This window comes from Anastrepha ludens, chromosome 6 (assembly GCF_028408465.1).
Source record: "Anastrepha ludens isolate Willacy chromosome 6, idAnaLude1.1, whole genome shotgun sequence".
Lineage (NCBI taxonomy): Eukaryota > Metazoa > Arthropoda > Insecta > Diptera > Tephritidae > Anastrepha > Anastrepha ludens.
This window is the reverse complement of record NC_071502.1, coordinates 24,354,177-24,375,242: the sequence shown is the minus strand read 5'-3', so window position 1 is coordinate 24,375,242 and position 21,066 is coordinate 24,354,177. Positions and strand designations below refer to the sequence as shown.

General features: G+C 34.3%; 1 protein-coding gene across 1 annotated transcript in view; it reads right to left on the bottom strand.

Moving 5' to 3' along the window:
- The window catches only part of LOC128868026 (tyrosine decarboxylase), a 28,003-nt gene extending 13,226 nt beyond the window's left edge, over nt 1-14,777 (bottom strand). The window contains exons 1-7 of the mRNA XM_054109742.1: nt 14,518-14,777; nt 11,307-11,458; nt 3,038-3,274; nt 2,890-2,960; nt 2,570-2,806; nt 2,299-2,496; nt 1,885-2,099 (exon numbers count right to left, since the gene is read on the bottom strand). Of these exons, the coding sequence (XP_053965717.1) occupies nt 1,885-2,099; nt 2,299-2,496; nt 2,570-2,806; nt 2,890-2,960; nt 3,038-3,274; nt 11,307-11,458; nt 14,518-14,654 (1,247 nt within the window). The 5' untranslated portion in view covers nt 14,655-14,777. The remainder of the gene's footprint in view (nt 1-1,884; nt 2,100-2,298; nt 2,497-2,569; nt 2,807-2,889; nt 2,961-3,037; nt 3,275-11,306; nt 11,459-14,517) is intronic.
- Between the last annotated feature and the right edge of the window lie 6,289 nt (nt 14,778-21,066).

The following is a 21,066-nucleotide window of genomic DNA, read 5'->3' as shown; positions in this document are numbered from 1 at the left end:
TACAGTTTCAAGCCGACTCCTAACGGCAAATGGTTTTAATGAGAAGCTTTTTTGTGGCAGAAATATACTCAAAGGTTTGTCATTGCCTGCCGAGGGGCGACCGCTATTAGAAAAAACTTTTTCTTCATTTTAGTGTTTCGTGCACCGCGATTCAAACTTACGTTCTCCGAATAGTAGTCACGCACGTACGCATTCGGCTACGACGGCCACATGCGGAACAGCGTAGCGGAACATAGGTTAGTTTAGGTTGAAACGGTTGCCCACTGTGGGACACACTCAGGCTCATGGCCCATTGTGATGCCGCGTGTGGAACTTGTCACTATCTCTCCTTAAACCAGTGTGTACTTTTCAAAAATTTTGTAAGATCCTTAATTCTATGTATGGATAGAGCAGGACAGTGACAAAAGAAGGTGCGGGATCGTCTCTTTCTCCTCTACACAACTTCTGCAGAAGTCATGCCCTTTCTCTGGGCGTGCCGATTAGGCAATGTCCCGTTATAACTGAAATCAATGTGTTAAGACTGTGCTTATCTCTTTTTAGCAGAATTTCCGTGCGTTTAGCATTTAGAGTCGACCACAGCTGTCGGACGATTTTGCAAGTGGCATCATTACGTCACCTTTCTTTCATTTCGAGGTTGTCGACTGTTGTGTGAGGAATTTTATCGCCGCCTGGCTATCAGTGAAAATGTAGATATCATTTCCAGATATCGCTTCGCACTGTACCAGCTTTCACGCTTTCATTATTGCCATCAGCTCAGCCTGAAAGGCACTACAGTAGACGGGAAGTCGAAAACTGAAGGAGATCCCCAGATGTTCGGAATATACACCTCCGCCCACCCTGCCCTCGAGCTTTGAGCCATCTGTGTACATGGATGCACTCGCCCTGTCTTACCTCGTCCCGTTCCCACTCTTCCCTCGAGGGTAGGAGGGTAGTGAACGATGAAATGGCAAGTATAGGCGGGCCTGTATAGTCCACCTGTCCGGGAAGTCCCAACGTGCCATTCAGGATTTTACTGTGGCCATAGTCTGTGTTTGACAATTTACTTAAAGGGCCCAACCTTATTGCCGCTCTGCGCGCAATGTATCTGGCCTGCAGATCTACCGGAAGGAAGTTTAATATCGTAGCGGAGCATACAAGGAGTAAAAATGTATAAAGGAATTTTCAAAATGACGCCTAGATGTCAGTGGTGAATAAATCCTAGAAGGTACCTTTCTTTTTTTATGTCACGCTTTGACACTTGTCAAGTAGACTGATGTACAATTTTATACGATAGAATAACGCTTTAAAACTATTGAAACTTATTATGAAAATGGTCGATCTTTAAGAGCAACATATCGAAAAGTTCGCGATTTTTTTTGTGGAAATAATCGTCCGAATGCGTCGACAAATCAAAGTTTGGTGAAAAAAATTCAAGAAACTGGTTCTGTCGAAGATAGAAAAAGGACTGACAAACCAAAAACTAGATTTTCTATTGAGAATATTGCAGCTGTAGTGCAATGTGTTGCTGGACAACCTTGAACATCTTCAACATCTCAGTAGTTGATGCAGAGTGTTGATGAGTTATAAAAAATTAACGCGAATTCCACTTCCACGAGCAACTTCAAACGTTGGTCTTTATTATACTGGAATTTGATGGGCTAAAAAGTGCGTACCAAACTTTTTTTTTTTCAAATTATGATAACAAATTTTGAACTTGTGATGAAAATTTGTGGAATTTTTTTAAATTTTGTACTTCAAACTTGGATGTAGTGCAAAGTACATTTTATTAAAAAAAAGGAATAAATAAAAAATAAATAAATAGTAAAAACTCTGCTACACATCGCGCTGCTATTATTGTCAACGCAGGTGTATGTACTTAAACTCTACTTGCGCATGCATACATACCACAATTTCAATGCGCGGAAACGTCGACTGAGCGGAACTCCCCAGTGGCGGTAGTCAATTGCTGCATCATCGTAGCAATGCTTGAGATACAATGGATCCACGACCAGTGCTGATGTCAAGCGGATTCGATCGCGTACCCAAAATGTTGAGCAGTCGAAATTTGTTAATAGCCACTTATTGGGATTCGTGTTGAATGAATCAGCGTATTCGATGCCCTATTAACAAAACCAACAATGGCGTTAGTTGGTAGTGCGGGAAAAAAATAAATATCGCCGTCAATATATTACGCACAGGCAGATTAAAAAATTCGCAGAATTTTTGGACAAGAAAAGAATAAAAAATATAAAAAAATCACGGAATTTTTGAATTGACTACAATTAAAAAAAGAAAAAAGAAAAAAAATTCATTGCTCACCTTTAGCAGCGGCTTCAATTCAGGGCAAATGAAAGAGTTGCCGGCATAGGCAGCATCCACATGCAGCCAAACACATGGAAACTTCTGCAACTCCTGACCGATTTCCTCCAAGTTGTCAAAGGCGCACGAACCGGTAGTGCCGAGTGTCGTAGAAACGAAGAATGGCACTAAGCCGTGCATCTCATCCTCTTCCATGGCCTATGTTGGTTGTAGAAAACTTTTAACTAAAATTTTTGAGGGAAGAAAAGTGTTATTGATTTTGAATGATCACCTCACTCAGGGTGCGTCCGCGTAGGCTGGCATTTTCGTCTGGCTCCAAAATGCGCAATTTCACGAAGCATATCATCGCAGCCTTCTCAACACAACTGTGCGCCTCCTTCGAACAGTAGGCAATCAATTTGCATAGGAGGTGACTCTCCTCGGTGAACGGATGTTGAGCCATGAGACGCTTTAGCGCTTGAGCGCGTGCCGCCAGCATGCTGACCAATACACATTCGGAGGCGGAAGTCTGTTGATGGCAATGCAAGTGTTTGATGAGAAATCTTTGCAATACATTGCGCAAAAAAAAGTAGCCAGTTTTTTTTTTTTTACCTGGATAACTCCGCCACCCGTGCTGCCCTCCTTCAATGCCAAAAAATTGTCTGGCAGTCCAATGGCTTTGCCTTAAAAAAATATTTTTTTATTTATATTTATTACTTCATGTAATGCTCAAGTTTTCTAGTCAGGAATCAATACACACCCAACCAATCCAGCACTATAGTTTCCAGCTCCGTGCATGCCGGACTCGCTGCCCACGAAAAGCCAATGCAGCCGATGCCATCTCCCAGCATATCGCCCAGTATCGATTCGTATGAATTGCCCGCCGGAAAGTAGGCATGGAACCGTGGATGCTGCCAATGCGTGACACCTGGCATTATTTTATCTTCAACATCTTGCATGATCTTATCCCACTCCTCGGGTTCGTATGGCGCCTCAGCTATTTGTGTGAAAAGTTAATTAAACATTTAACTGTAGTTGATTGTAACGGATGTTTTTGTAAACGGATATAACTAATCAGCCAATCAGCTGTCCAAGTAACAGTTGACAGATCTGTTCAGTTCCTCTATCAAATTAATATGTAAAGACTTACGCCGGAACAGGCAGAGAAGTCTTTTCGTTCCTCCAGGCAAGCAGAAAGCTAAGAGAACGCGCTAGCGAGGGAGTTAATAACATTTTTTCCTATAGTCAAGCTGCAATGAAGGCACTGACGGCTTCATAGTGCAGTTTCAGTCTGGTTAACTCCTCTAAGGAGGCGATGAAATCTCTTGGGTGTGCATGGTAACATTTCTCTGATCTGGATTCCAGGACATAGAAACATATAGGGAAATTGAAATCGCTGATGAACTTGCCAGGAAGGGGTTGACTGAATTGGTTTCCAAGGATGATAGATACCAGATTTGCTCGTTAGGTATGGTAAAAAAAAATTTTTTTTAGGGGTAATTTGGATTCTATGTCATTCGTTTTATGTTTCACTAAGCTAAAGCTAAATTTTGTCGCATATCTGTCAATTTCGCTCAGAGCCGAATAACGGTCTGCTAGGTAGTACACCATGATTGTTTTCAGAGGTCTCTTACCCAGCTATCGGCATACTCTTGACTATTGTTAAAGGGAATTGCACAAGTTATTTCTCAGAAAAACGCAGAAAAGACGGAGCTCCATTTCTTCATGTGCTCATTCGAAAACCCTTTGGCCCAGGTACAATAGACGCAAGGCACAGATAATTCTAGGCACTCCTCACCATTCAATTTCCAAACTCGTAGCTATGTTTACCGGTCATTAGACGATCGACACACATGCAATTTTACCATTTCATTCCCATTGCAGAAGCTGTGGGTACCTTTCAGAGAAGTAGGCTGTTGAGCGCTTTCTCTAAAAATGTCAGAGTTTGGCAGTTGGACGACTAAGGCCACTGACAGGTGCGCCTTTCCTCGACAGCCTGGGGCAGTGCGGCAACCTAAATCCCATCAATCTTCTCCATTGTATCAATAGCTCTCATTGGCTGTAGATATCTGCCCGTTAGAGGTCGCATAATGGCATCAACGCGGCGCTTTAATGTGACTTGGGGAGTTCCACAGTGGTACTTCAACCATTTCACCTACCTACACCCGAACAGCGTTTACAAATCGTGGTTCTTTATTTTTGAAGTCATCGTTTAATAACAAATGTTCACAGCACGGCCTAATGTCCATGAGGAGTTGAGTTACTAAACTATCGATAGTAAAGTTTGTCGATACTTTTTGGTAGTTTGGAAGAAATATCAATACGAGTACTAGCAATCCCACCGATTTTTGTATGATGGAAAAATCTGTTGAGGATAGTTTTTGTTTTAATGGGTTTGCGAATACATAAAAATATGGAATGTTTTCGAATGCACAGTTTTTGGTCGGATGTAAAGTCGGGTCGTTCCACAAATTTACTCGAAATGGATGAGACATTTTAAGTAAAAGAAAATTTTGGACCATTAAAAGTTTCCTCTTTAACATCCGCCTATGTACCAGATATTCTGAAAGATGGTAGACTGAGCTTTGCTAGGACGTATGTACATTCGCATTGTTAATGAATTTCATGGATGTTGAGACAAACTTCATGCTTATTTGCATTGATCTAAACTTAAGATGATAGATTTACCAGGTTTGCTCTTTAACTATGGCGAAAAGAAAATTGTGAGGGGAACTTCGGCTGCCACGTTACTTCGGAGATTCTGCCGAATTCTGCACGATCATTTCCCATATATTCACACACTCGTCCAATCAGTCTTTATGCAGATGACAACCAAAGTTTCATTGGATGATTTTTTTCGTATATCACCAATTCAATCTTTTCTGTAAACACATTCCAACTAAAATAAATAAATAAATAAAATCAACCCTACACTCCATAATGAACAGAAAGAACAAATCTTATCTAATCTCCTGCTTATGAATCAAACTGATTGGTAACTGCAATCGTGTGAAACTTATGTGGGTACCAGTACATGCGGACATCAAAGGAAATGAACTGGCGGACGAAAGAGCAAAGCTTGCCTCAATGCCCCTTATGACCTTTGAATATATCACAAAAACAGACGTATACAACTTTATATCGCATCGCCAATATAAGACACTAATGTTCGCATGGAGTTCCAACATACACCAATATACCACACATAATCCGTATAGGACAACACCAAACTATCCAGCATACAATCGCCACACACTCGTATCTACTACTGCTTTCCAACCCACCTCTTTGCTTGCGCTGCCCGAGATTGGCCTTAACCGTCAACCACCTACTCGACAAATGCCCACATTTCGAATTAATAAGGAAAAATATCTTCGATAGCCAAACTCCTTCTTCGCTATTAAATACTACTTCTCCAGAAAACATATTAAAAATATCAGAATACTTATTACGAACAGGATTAAATTTGATATGGACAACTACATCTCAATAGCTAATTTCATCATACCCTCACTCTCACGTATAAGTCTTAATTAAATTTATTCTTCTTTATATCCGCATCACCGAGCCGAAGGCCCTGACAGCCAGTTCTCCTTATTTCGTGTAAAAATAATTTATTGTTTTTCCTCGTTATAAATAAATAAAAAAAAAGCACTATCGATATTTTTGCAACACTCGCCTGAGATTTTCAAATATTTTGTGTGTTTTCAAATACAAAAAACACAGTGCGACAAAATAGGAACATTTTTGAAACCTTGGGCTATAATTTTTCTGATGGGTTATTGAAAATAAGAAGACACGTATTTTACCAAATATTTGTATAAGTAATTTTTTTAAATTTTATGAAAATTAATCATCCGATTTTGTTTTTGAGTATATTTTTTACTAAATAAAAAAAAATGAAATGAAAAAACAAACATAAAAATAAAAAATTAGAAATAAAAAATATTGTGAGTGATCGAAATCTTTATTTTGACTTTTACGCGCTCCATTGCTTGTCTGTTTGTTTACTGCAGCTGTCTACTTCACAAGTGTCAAATATGACAGGCATACGACGCCATTTGCAAAAATTATAAATCTTCCGATAAGGTGATTAATTTTGCGCCACCTTATAACTTTCACTCACTATATCTTGTAGCCAAAGGGACGGCAATCAGTGCAGTTCTAAGGCTTCCTAATCTATTCCATCTCAAAGAGGGCAATTTTACAGGATATGTACGGATTCTGGCTTCAATCCTAAACTCTCAACTCTCCGTGCCTGACAGTTCACGATAAAATGGAAAGGAAACTAGAATTCCCCAAGAAATTCAAAGTGGTCATAAGTGGCCGCTCAGCGTAGAGAAACAATGAAATATTCTAAAAAAAAAAGGGCACAGTTGTGGTTTACTGATGGGTCCAAAATGGAAGACGGTAGTGCTGGGGCTGGAATTGTCGGACCACATTTTAAAAAAGCAATTGCAATGGGAAAACCACTGCCATTTTCCAGGTGGAGGTCCACGCCTTAGATCTGTGCCAGAGAGGCGGTCTCTGACGGTCAAACAGCTCTAAAATCGCTTGATAGCTTCTCATTCTAATCAAGGTTGGTCGAGGAATGTTTTAAAATCCCCAACACCCTAGCATCAAGAAACTTTGTTACCTTTATGTGGGTTCCGGGACATGAGGGGCTCGATGGGAATGAAATTGCGGACACTTTAGCAAAAAAGGGGGCAAAAATATCTGCCGCTCGCAGCTGCCATTTGTGGAACAACTCCACAAGCAGGAGAAGGAGTTCGGCCAAATACTGAAAAATGGGTGCAAGCGCCAATTTTATGTATCAGAAATGTAATTTGAAACCCTAGGTATTAAAAAGTTGTCTCATTTTGTTATTTCAATCCATTACTTACAGAATAGAAAACATAAATTTCTCGATAGGTGAGAATTTATAGATCTTTTCATTTACCTTCGTAAACCCGTTTGGGTGCAAAAAAAAAATGTTTTTAATTCCTCAGCTGAAGATTTTTTAACGGTGAGTTACTTATTACTCAATTAATATAAATAAATTACTACTCGATAAATTTAAGTATAGTAGAAATGTAGCGCTAAATTAATTGGGTGGTGTAAAATATATATATAAACAATCGGCGCCGTATACGAAAATTAAAAAAATAATACGAAAATTGATCAAAATCATCTATTGCCTTTTCATACAAACAGATTTATTCATATATTGATTGTAATAAAATTGAACGATTTACTTCCATTTCTTTGCAACAATTAAACTGTTCACATAAGAATAGAAAAATATATTTGGCGCTTTTTGGGAGTTTGGCCGAGCTCTTCCTTCTATTTGTGGCATGCGTTTTGACGTTTTTCAAGAAAAGTAGGCAACTACAATTTTACGCCAGCTCGAAATGGCAGATGGTGTTTTTTGTGAGGAACTTCTCCTTGGCAGAAATACACTCGGAGGTTTGCAATTGCCTGCCGATTTGCGACCGCTTTTAGAAAAAACGTATTCTATTATTTGTTGTTTCATGCCGGAGGTTTCGAATCAGAACACTGCCGAATGGTAGTGCACCAACCCATTCGACTTGCTTTAAACATCACAAAGTGCTTTAGAGTTAGGTATACGAAATCTCATAATATCTAGTCGACGTCTTATAAGATTTTTCAATCTTTGTTACAAAGTTTAGATGAAATTAAAGATCTAAGCGTACCTTTTCGAGTATTTTTTCTTTTAATGGGCTACGAGGCATATATTTCGAAAGCTTGCTCGGCATTAGACATTTGTGAGTCGAATTAGCTTCAAATTGTCCGTTCCATATACTGATATTCTACAATATTATACGAGGTATGTTCTAAAAGTATCGCGAATTTTGAATTTTCGCAGGTTACGTATGTTCGAATTTCAATTTTTTTGTGCCGATATGCTGGTACTCATGTCTCTCACTCATGCCGACGAGTTCGGCCATTTTGAATGTTCAGTTAATTGTTGACAGCTGCTTTGCTTGCACCTGTTCGGCTCGTCTTCGATTTTTACCTATTCAAAAAGATGGATCAAAGAACCTTTATCAAATTTTGTGTGAAAAACGAAATTAAGTGAGCGGATGCATTCCGAATGTTGACTGTGTCAAAAGGGGAAGCTACTTTGGACCAAAGCAACGTTTATCGGTGGTACAAATTGTTCTCAGAAGGCCGAGAAAATGTGAACGACGAAAAGCGTGCCTGACCCACGAGCACTTTAACAACAGACGAAAAAATGGATGAAGTGAAAAAAATGGTATTGGCCAATCGTCGAATCACCGTTAGAGAAGTTGCTGAGGTCCTAGACATATCGACTGGCTCGTGCCATTCGATTTTTTTCAATGATTTGGGCATGAGACGGGTCGCCGTAAAATTCATACCATAAGCAGCATCGCATGAACATTGCTAATGAGATGTTGGACTCTGCCCGCGACGACCCAAATTTGCTCCAGAGGGTCATAACTGGTGACGAATCGTGGGTTTATGGTTATGACATGGAAACCAAAGCTCAATCATCTCAATGGAAGCTGCCGCACCAACCAAGACCGAAAAAGCGCGCCAAGTTCGGTCTAATGTAAAAGTTTTGCTTAACGTTTTCTTCGATTGCAGGGGTGTTGTGCATCATGAGTTCTTGCCACAGGGTAAAACGGTCAATAAGGAATATTACCTGCAAGGAATGCGCAATTTGCGCGAAGCAATCTGTCAGAAACGCCCAGATTTGTGGAAGAACAAAAATTGGCTCTTTCATCACGACTGTGCGCGACTTTTTGGCCAAAAACAACACACCACAGCCACCGTATTCCGCAGATCTGGTCCCCTGGGACTTTTTCTTGCTCCCGAAACTGAAGAGACCCATGAAAGGACGACGCTACGCTACGATTGACGAGATAAAGACGGCATCGAAGGAGGAGCTGAACAAAAAAAAAAAAAAAATATTTTTCGAAGTGCTTCGAAGATTGGAAAAAACGTTGCCACAAGTGCATAATATCTCATGGGGACAACTTTGAAGGGGACAAAATAGATATTAATGAATAAATAAATAATTTTTGAAAAAAACACAAAATTCGCGATACTTTTTGAACACACCTCGTATGCGGCTTTATAAACTCGTATCTTGCCGATTGACTTTTGTTTTGTCAACTAGGGCAGTGAAGTAACCAATCTCTACAAAATAAATGCTGGTGTCCCTCAAGGCTCCGTCCCAGATCCCGTATCATACTCGGTATTCAAGCATTATCTGCCTGCCTCATTAGGTACCCTAATCGGAATATTTGCCGCTGATATAACTGCCGTAGCTGTAGATAAAGTCGCGAACAAAGCATTTTTAAAATTGCAGAAAGGTTTCGCTGCTATTACCCAAAGGCTACGAATTTAGCGAATTACTAAAGCAAATGAAACTAAATCGGTTCAAGTACATTTACAACCAGACGTGAAGTGTCGTGTCGCCCAGTAAAGCTTAGTGGTATAGAGATTTCACAATTCAATGGAACTAAGTATTTAGGCATCCATATGGACTCAAAACTCTCTTGAAAAACTCACACTCTCACCAAAAGAAAAAAACTTTGGGCTTAAAACTTACTTCTCTCCATTGATTACTAAACAAAAAATACCAATTTTCGCTACATAACAAAATTCCCTTGTGTGAGGCCATTCTCAAACCAACTTGGATCTAAGGTAAGGGATATTGTAGCTAACTCAAATATAGAAATACTACAATATTTACTTAGATTTCAGTCTAAAGTACTCAGGACGTTGGTAAATTGCCTATGGTATTTCTCCAACGCCCAAATCCACAACGGTTAAGGAGGAGATAAAAAACACAGCAATGTCATCTGCATATAACAGCACTCTAATATTCATATCATCCATATATAGATCACCTCGTAACTCTTCTTGTATGCCATGTAAATATAATGCAAATAAAAGCGGGGACAGTAAACACCCCTGTCTAACTCCTGATAGAGCATAAAACTCTTCCGACACTACATCATTCTCTTTCACCATTCAACTGTTTTACGAACTTGTATGTACAGCAAGACTAAAATCAGCCGAATAATGTTCCCCTCACTTGTGGTATAGGATAGAAAATGTAGTCGCATTCTATTTGGCTACAGTGCAATATTTTGGAAAATGTATTCGCCACCCCTTCCTGGCAAGCTCATCGGCAATTTCATTTCCCTCTATATTCATGTGCCCAGGAATCCAGATAAGGGAAATGTTTCCTGCACGTTCGAGACGTTTGAGTTCCTCCTTATAGGAGTTCACCAGAAGTGAGCTGCAATACGGCGACGACAGGGCCTTGATTGCAGCTTGACTATCGGAAAAAATATTAATGTCTCCCTCCCAACAGCGATCTCTAAGCATTTTGCATGCTTGCAGGATCGCGAAGACATCTACTTGAAAAACACTGCTCGTTTCCGCCAGTTTAAGGAAGACCAAAATATTGGCTTATTTAGAGAAAACCCCGCTCCCACTCCAGATTCCATCTGGGATCCATCAGTGAAAACAGAGGTACCTCTATCCGTGCCGACTCTCCTCTCCTTCCAATCTTGCCTGCTCGGAAAGATAGCCCTGGCACAACACGCAAAACCCAGTTTGCAGATGGAGAGATCAGTACGAAATACAGAGAAGGAAGGGGAAGATCTGCTTCAAGATGCTACTATGTCCTACAGGAAGTTGCTTCCAGAGGCCAATCTCCTTCAACGTAATAGCGCTCTGAGCAGCAATGGATTTAACTTGAAGATACACGGGAAGTAAGTGCAGAATGACGTTGAGGGCAGCAGTGGGACATATTCTACAAGCACCAGTGATGCCCACACATGCAGTTCTCTGCATTTTCTCTAGTTTAGTGGTGTTGTAGCCCTTCTAAAGAGCTACCTACCAAACTAGGCAACTGTTTAGTCTTGGAAGCTTATGGTAAAAGGTAGAGGCTTGTATTTCCTGGTGAATAGCATCAACTCCGTTTTTCCAGAGTTTACTGTGAGACCGCAACTTTAACTTTTCAACATAATAAAATATTCGAGACTTACAGGGTATTAAATGCCGCAGATATCCAGGCTCGACACTGGGTGTTACGCGTCGATCGTTCAGCGTTTCCATGTAGTTGCAAATGTATTCCACCATCTCATTGCCACGTTTACGAAATGCATCGCTATCCATGATTCCTTTTGGGGTGACGGTGCTGAGCAGTCCAAATTTGAGTTTAGCAAAAATACAATAATAAATACAAACCAAGATATTTATTAGTTTGAGAAAATATAAATCCATTACTTTTTGGGTAAAAAATAGGTTTTTGATTTTCATTGTATTTAATTTTTTTTTTTATTTTTTTGGTTTTGTTTTTTTTGTTTTTGTTTTTAGTTTATTAATATCAGCTGAGGATTTTTGTCTTTTTCTTGAATATTCGGACAAAATATAGCACTTTAATATTTCGCCCAATTTTGACTATTAGTTTTTTTCATTATTATGTTGACTATTTTGTTTTTTATAAAAGTGCTGCTTAATGTCTAACAAAAATCAGATAAATTCAAGCTTCAAACTTTATACAAAAATTCCACAAACTTTTCATCACAATTCCTCGTTTTTCAGTTAGAATTTATAGTCAAATTTTTGGTAAGCAGTTTTAAAGCTTTTTAAATTTTAGTGAATAATTTTAGTAAATAAAGTGCTTGTTTGAAGTTTTAAAAAAATAGCGTGTATTTTTATAATTTTTTCCCCCGACGGTGTTGCGCATTTTCTCCATATAAAAAAACGCATTTGGGCACCTTCAAACTTGCTTTTTATTATATTAAAATTAAATGGACTATAAAACTGCGTGCACAAGTTTTGTTAAAAAACCCTGATTAAAGAGTTTGCAATTTTTATATACATCGCAATTTTTATGTATTATCGAATTTTTATGAAAATACATAGAATTTTTCATAAATATTGTACAAAGTTTGCTGGTCTTTGCTTTAGAATGAAAAAAATAATAATTATTGAAATTGAAAAATAAATGAAGAGCCGAAACTTGTCAAGATGTGGCGGTTTTATAATTTTGTAACGGTTTGTGTACACAAGGCAAACAGTTTTAGTTACAAGTTTTGTTTATTTCGATTTAATAAATAACGGGAGCCAAGTGTTTGCGCATAACTGCGTAGCTTTTTTATTACATTTGGAATTTCAACTCGATACGATTTATTATATTTTGTTTATTTATTTTTTATTATTTTTTATTTAATTTTTTTTAATTCTTTTCTTATTTCATTTTATATTATTTATTTATTATTATTTCATTTTATTTTATTTTATTTAATTTTTTAATTATTTTTATTTTTTTTTCTTTATTTATATAATTTTTTTTCTATTTTATTTTACATTTTATTTCATTGTATATTATTTTATTTTTTTTTATATTATCTTTTTCTATTTTTCATTTGTTATTTGATTTTTTACTTTATTTTTTTATTTTATTTTTCTATCATTTTTTTTATTTAATTTTATTTTTTCTTTATATGTATATTTTTTTCTTTTTATATTCATTTATTTTCTATTTATCATTTTTTTGTTTATAATATTTTTTTCTCTCTTTTATTTTTATTTATATTTATTTTACTTTTGATTTTATTTTATTTTTTTTCAATTTTTTTTCTTTATTTATGTTTTTGGTTTTTGTATTTTTTACATTTTATTTTTTTAGTTTATTTTTTATTTATACTATTTATTTATTTATGTTTCTATAATTTTCTTCATTTTATTTTTTATTTTAGTTTATTTATTTTTTGTTTTCATTACTATTTTTTTCTTTTTATATTCTTTAATTTTTTTTTTTTTTCTCTATTTTATCTGATTTTACTTTTTACTTCGTTTTATATTGTTTTATTTTTTGTTCATATTATTATTTTTTCTTTTAAATTTTTTATTTATTATCTCATTTATTTTTATTTTATTTTTTCTATATTTTTAGTTTTTTCTTTATTTTTCTTCATTTTATTTTACTTTTTATTTCATTTTATTTTTATTTATTTATTAATTTTTCTATAATTTTCTTAATTTGATTTTATTTTACTTTTATTTCGTTTTATTTTATTTTTATTTATAAAATTTTTTTCTTTATTTTTTATTTTGTTTTGTTTCTTTTTGTTTTTTAGGTTATTTTAGTTAATTTTTTGTTTATTCTATTTTATATTTATTTGTTTTTCTAAAATTTTCGTAATTTTTGTTTTTATTTATTTATTTCTTTTTATAACTTTGTTCATTTCATTTTATTTTATTTTTTATTAATATATTTTTCCCCCTTTTTTCTTTTTTATATATTTTTTTTTTTTTCATTTTATATTAAACTGTAAGCTTTAGTATTTGGTGCTGCTTTTCTTTGAAAAATATTAATTTTAACATTATGCATACTTAAAAAAATAAAAGATAAAAAACTGTTTAAACTATTAAAATTAATTTGTATATAATTCTATATAACTAAATTCTAATGACGTCATAAATTCAGAACAAGCTTTAAAGACATGCCAGGAATATCTAATCAAAAATTTTGAATTTGTTTTTACTTCATGCAACACTTGAATTTTTGAAAAATCGTCTGCCAAATTAGAATCGCAATTTTGAATTTTCAAGCTCGCATTTAGCCACGTCGAACACTCATGAAAAACAGAGTTCAAGTAAAAATGGGCTCAGCTACACCTTTTCTTTCGCTATTTTGAATTTTTAAACTCTGACAGCAGAATTTTACTCAGGTACTCCAAAAATGCTTCAATATTTTAAATTTTAATTTTCGTTTTGTTTTATTTTATTTGAGTTTATTTTATTTTATTTATAATCCATCTCGACTCTTGCCGGAGATTACACATCTCGGATAAAATTATTTCATTTTACTTTATTTTATTTTATGATATTTTATTTTGTTATACTTGATTTTATTTACTTTACTTTATTGTCTATTTAATTTAATTTAATTTAATTTTTTGAATGAAGTAATTTCTTTTTTTGTTTCACAAATCTTCTCAGCGTGTTTTTATAACGCAAATTATTGTTCTTTTTATTTATTTTTATCTTCCGCAAATATACTATTTCACTTCTTTGCTTATTTTATTTATTAATATTTTTTTATTTATTTATTTATGTTTTTTCTTTTTTTTCAACACCTTTTACCATTTTTTTAAATAGTTGTAATGATAATATTGTACAATTTTAATTTCTAAATACAATTTCTTTTTCACTCCACTAGTTATAAAAAAAACCATTAGCACTCACTATTTTTTTCTTCTAGCAGTCACACTGTCGTTACGCTTAAAGGATTTTCTTAGAACCGCTCGAACCGCTACCACAAACGTAACTGATCTTTCATTTGAAATTTGTCCATGACATAACCTCGGTCTGCCACTTGTCATTTGACTTGTTCACCATATCAGCATCCACCCCGCCCACAACAACTTCATACAATTCCAGCAATTATTAAAGGAGTGCAAATAGAGGAATCGGTGAATTTCGCCCCGAAGAGCGCGCAAGGGGTGCGCATTGTTGTAAAATAAGTAAAATATTTGTTCCACTACAGTCATCATTCTCTAAAGTTAGTTATTTGTGTATACGCACACATACATTTAGTATGTGCGTGTATGTACTATATGTATTTGTGGAAAGTGCCATTTGACTCGGGCGGCTGCATTCCTGTGTATTTGTATATATTTACGTAGATTGGTGTGTATGTGTGTGCAGGCATACATACCTTTGCGTAAATTTGCTGTTATCAAAGTTGATTTCGTACGCTTTCTCCACAACCGCCATAGATAAAGATTATGATGACAGTGTTGTTGTAGAGAAGATGACGTAGTTTTTGTTTTAAACACGGTCACCATTAAAGTTTCAAACATTTAAATATGAATACGTGAGAATATGCACCAGAAACGCATACTCGACGCATAATACTTCACTTTTCTTTCGGTTTCTTCCACAGAGTTTAGAGGATACTCTTTTTATGAGGTGCGCGAATGGGTAGCCGTTATTCTATCTCTTTATCTATCTATCATTCTATCATCTATGTAATATGCAGATATTGAAGGTCGTTTGAGATTACTGAAGTAATTGAAAGATTTTACTTATAAGTCGCAAGATTAGTGTGAAAATAAATCGAATAGAAATATAAAAATTATGGTCGCAATGCACTAAAAAACGTGTTGTACTCTATTAAATATGAATAAATATTTGCATGTACACATATGTAGGCTCAGCTATGCATTTGTAGCACACAAAGATTGAAAATGTTACGTATACGCCTCTGTGCGTTGCTTTAATGTAGTTTTGAAATTAAGCGTAATTATGACCCTATCTTTTTACGACCTGTAACTGTATATTTTTTTAAAATAGATATACATTTGTTTCATATATATACTTATATATATACATATGTAAATATACACATATATATAGATATATATAATATTATATTACAGCCGCTTACACGCTTTTGTGGTTGTTTGTCCAAATTCATCCTCTTATTTGTGGCGTGCCAATGACCTGTAAGGCACCTGTACTCATGGAAAATTTCGATAATTGGTTTGTTTCTAATTTAATTTTAATAATTTTTATACGAAAAATTGGCCACTTTCAATACAAAAACCATATACAGTAGGTTCTGTTTTTATGCGGCTTTTTTTATGCGGTTTTGAAATAGTGCGGTTTTTTTTTTAATTAAAAAATGCATGTCGACCTATCGGGAATTGTACATATAAACAAGATTCTAAACCAGCTAAGCAAAAACTCATCACAGATTACATCAGAAATGCTAACGAAAGTATGGAACCGCCTGCATAACCATCTAGATCAGACGTGTACATTTCCTCAAGTGACGAAAGTGATTTTACCCCAAATCCTAAACGAATGCGCAAGATGTGGGTATTGTCTGATTCTATTTCTGACGTAAATTTATTTTTTGATTCTGACGTTTCTTAAATAAAGATATAATTTTCAAAAATACAATATTTTGTTTGTGCGATTTTATTTAATTATTTCAGATTCATGCGGTCTATGGAACGTATCTATAGTAATAATATGGGACTAGTACCCTTTTTTTATGCGATTTTATTTAATTATTTCAGATTTATGCGGTTCTTAGCACTTTTGAAACGTATCTACAGTTTTACTATAGAACTGGTAGCTTTTTTTGTGCTGTTTTTTTTTATGCTGTTTTTTTTTTATGCTGTTTTTTGTTATGCTGTTTCTTGCGGAACGTATCTACCGCATAAAAACAGAATCTACTGTACATCAAAGTTACAAAAAACTTCAACCAATTTCCATCGAAATTTCATACTTTTTAGTCAGTGATTTTCGAAAAATTTGGAGTATCTAGTTTTATATTTAATTAAAAAACAAAAATTTTACGAAAAATTCAAAAACCATATAAATCAAAGTTCCGAAAACAATTTCAACAGATTTCCATTAAAATTTCATACTTCTTAGTAAGAATTTCGGAAAAATTTCGAGTATATAGTTTCATATATAATTAAACATTTTTTTTTTACGCAAATAAGGTCTCTTCTATAAAGACCATATAAATCAAAGTTTTGAAAAAAAGTTTCAACAGGTTTGCATAAAAATTTCATCCTTTTTAGTGAGATTTTAAGAAAAATTTCGAGTATGTTTATATTTAATTTTAATTTTTTTTACGAAAATATAGTCTGTTCTCCCATAAAAACCATATAAATCGACGATTAAAAAAAAAAATCAACAAATTTCCATCAAAATTTCATACTTTTTAGTCTAAATTTTTGGAAAAATTTCTAACTTTATATTTATTAAAAAAATTGTTTACGAAAAATTAGTATATTCTCTTTCAAAAACCATATAAATCAAAGTTTCGAAAAAAAAATTTCAAGAGGTTTCCTTACAAATTTCATACCTTTTAGTCAGAATTTTAGAAAAATTTCGAGCATATAGTTTTATATTTAATTAAAATTTTTTTTTTTGACAAAAATATGGTCTGATCTACAGAAACTATATAAATCGAAGCTTAAAAAAAAAGTTCAACAAATTTCCATCAAAATTTCATACTTTTTAATCATAGATTTTCGAAAAATTTGGAGTATCTAGTTTTATATTTAATTTAAAAAAAGTTTTTTACGAAAAATTCAAAAACCATATAAATCAAAGTTCCGAAAAAAAATGTCAACAGATTTCCATTAAAATTTCATACTTTGTAGTAAGAATTTTGGAAAAATTTCGAGTATATAATAGTTTTATATTTAATTAAAGTTTTTGTTTTACGCAAATATGGTCTCTTCTATAAAAACCATATAAATCAAAGTTTTGAAAAAAAAGTTTCAAGAGATTTACATAAAAATTTCATACTTTTTAGTGAGAATTTTAAAAAAATTTCGAGTATGTTTATATTTAATTTTAATTTTTTTACGTTCTCCTATAAAAACCATATAAATCGACGATTTAAAAAAAAAAAAAAAAAATCAACAAATATCCATCAAAATTTCATACTTTTTAGTCTAAATTTTTGGAAAAATTTCTAACTTTATATTTATTAAAAAAATTGTTTACGAAAAATTAGTATATTCTCTTTCAAAAACCATATAAATCAAACTTTTGAAACAAAAATTTCAAGAGGTTTCCTTACAAATTTCATACTTTTTAGTTAGAATTTTAGAAAAATTTCGAGCATATAGTTTTATATTTAATTCAAATTTTTTTTTTGACAAAAATATGGTCTGATCTACAAAAACTATATAAATCGAAGTTTAAAAAAAAAGTTCAACAAATTTCCATCAAAATTTCATACTTTTTAGTTTAAATTTTTTGAAAATTTTCGAGTATTTAGTTTTATATTTAATTTTAAATTTTTTTTACGAAATATTGGTTTATTTTCCTTTGAAAACCATATAAATCAAACCAATCATATAAGTTTATGTATTTTAATAATATAATTTTAAATTGTTTTTTACAAAAATATGGTCAGTTCTCCTCCACCATATAAATCGAATTTAAAAAAAAAATAATTTCAACAAATTTCCATCAAAATTTCATACTTTTTAGTCTAAATTTTTAGAAAAATTTCCTATATCTAGTTTTATAGCCCATTGAATTTGGTATAAAGTGATAAAGTGCAAGTTTGAAGTGACTCAAAAATCGCGTTGATTTTTCACAATTTTTTTTTTTGCCGACGGAGTTGAGTGTTTTCTTTCATTAAAAACAAATTCGAGCATTAAAAAGGTGATGTTTTGCAATCAAATGTCCCAATCTATAAATTTAATATTTTTTCCGCCAATCTGCAGATGGAAAGTGGGCAATGAATCTTATCACAGATATCTACTGTCAAAAACTCTTCCGAATTACTTGAAAGTAGTTACGATTTGCCTGGTTTAATGGGCAACATTTGACTTCCATTAGGAATTACTTGTAAAATCAAGGCAGCAAAAGACTTATTAGCGCTCATCCACATCATAATTCATTTTTTACTAACTGTGAAGCATTAACCCTGTACCTGAAGAAGAACTAAGAATCGAATCGAATGAAGAACTAAGCATCGAATCTTTATCAGCAAATTTCCAAGTAAAATACATATTTTTTGAGAGGCCCCACTCTGTGCGGTGCACCGAGACACATTTTTTTGTGCATTTAATCGATAATTTTTTCATAATTTTCAACACCCAAACTAAAATGAAGAATACTTTTTGCATAAGTGACGCTCAAAAACATCGAAAAATTTATCATTGATAACAGCGCTGACAACAATCAACCGCTTAATATGCGGCACGCATATCAAACGCCAACCCCAACGCCAACGCCACGGCGACAAAGTAGTTGGGCTGCTTGAATTCCTAATAAATTCCTGCCAAAAAATGTATGCATGCGCAATTGAAACGGGATCATTCCTCGCCGTTTGGGCAGTATGTGTTTGCACACATACAAACATACGCAAAAGCACAACGGTATATGTAGTGCACATGCGTTTAACTCGCAAGGATGAGGGCAAAAAATAAAAGTGAATCATTGGCAAGAGGAAAGTAGTGAGCGGCTGCTGAGTAGACACCCACAATCGCTTGTGGCATTGACAGCCTCAGGCATACATCTCATTCACACTCATTAAATTTCTTTTTAACTGCCTTCACTTGCCGCTACTTTTCCAGTTTCTTATTAATAAATTGTCGTAAATTGAATTATTGTGCGTGGCATCGATGGCTTTGCTGGTTGCGGTTGCTGTATTGAAGTTATTGTTAACCAAGACTTGACTATGGACTATTTAGTTTATGTGGCGGCAAATTGACTGAGAGAGGAACGGGACAGCTTAGTATCGTCTTGTTGTTTTGTTGGATGAGTGCTAGCGACGCGTTATTGATATCAAGGAATTTCAATGCATTCTGCTCAGGCATTCCTATGAGCTGCTTCTAGTCTTGCTGCTGTTGTTTTTGCTATTACTTACAACTCATTTAAGTGCGGGAATGTGTGCATCTGGCATGTCCTTATTGCCATTGCCAACGCACAACGTACACATCAATTCTTGAAATGCGACGAACGTGTGGGCGTTGCTCACGCAAATATAGGCACATGCACACACACACACGTGCACGTACGTACACGCATGTAAATGTTAATGAGTGTGTACTTTTGCAAATGGAAAAATTGAACTAAAAAAGGAGCTGAATGAATTGAATGCCAGTTTCCAGCGCTAAACACTCGAACTTTGTGCGCGAAATTTCATTAACGCAGGCTGAATTGAGTGGGACTTGTTGAATATTTTGCAAATTTTCCAATTATACGACACGCTTTATCTATTTTCTGAACGACAATTAATTCAATAATTGATAAGTGATATGAAATGAATATTTTTACATATCGGGTGCGTTTGCTGCCACTTCGGAGCAGAGAAGTAACTTTTGTTAAGGGGTTAGGGGTAACCAGAGGCCCGAAAAAATGATTTTCAATAATGTATTTTTGCTCGTCAAATGCTTTATTTTACACAAATAAAAACACAGCATTAATACATCATGTTTCGACTTGACTTTAGCAAAATTAAAAAAAAAACAAAAATTAATAATTGTAAAAGTTATCGCTGTTTGTGTGGAGCCCGTGTTTCCAGAAGTCCCTTGCGGTGATCATCACAACTCCTTGGAGATTCGTCTAAAATCATTCGGATAAGAGAAATTAGTTTCGATTTTGGCAGATTTTCAAGAAAAAAACCGACAATTAATTGTTTAAAAAAGTCGAAATTTTTGAAAAAAAATCCTTCAATCAGGCACGTGTTTTTTATGTTTTTCAAAAACTGTGAAAATTTTATTGAAATCTACCAACCGGTTTTTAAGTTACAGTGATCACTAGTTTAAAAAACTTAGTTTTGAGAAAAACGTAATATATTTAAAGTTTTGCTATCCGCTCGGGAGTGCTCGAGCGCCCTTTGTTAATTGTTGAATAACTCGAAAAGTATTTGTCGGACTCACTTCAAATTTTCACACAATATTTTCAAGATATTATACTTTAAGAAAATACAAAACAAATCCAAAAATGCAATGAAAATTCTGACTACCTCTAACCTCTTAAAGGTTTTGGATGTTGGGCATGATGGGAGCCTGGTAGAGCCTTAGTTTTGTTCGTCTTTGTTCGTGAGCACTTTACTACTCAATTGCCTACTTAGTCCAAAGTAGCACTTGTTGGCAAGAGAGATTCTTCGTTGGATTTCAAGGCTGACGTTGTTGACGGTGTAAATGCTGGTTCCTAGATAAACGAAGTCTCTTAAAACCTCGGCATCATAACTGTCAATAGTGGCGTGGATGCCGATATGCGAGTGCCCCGACTGTTTGTTTG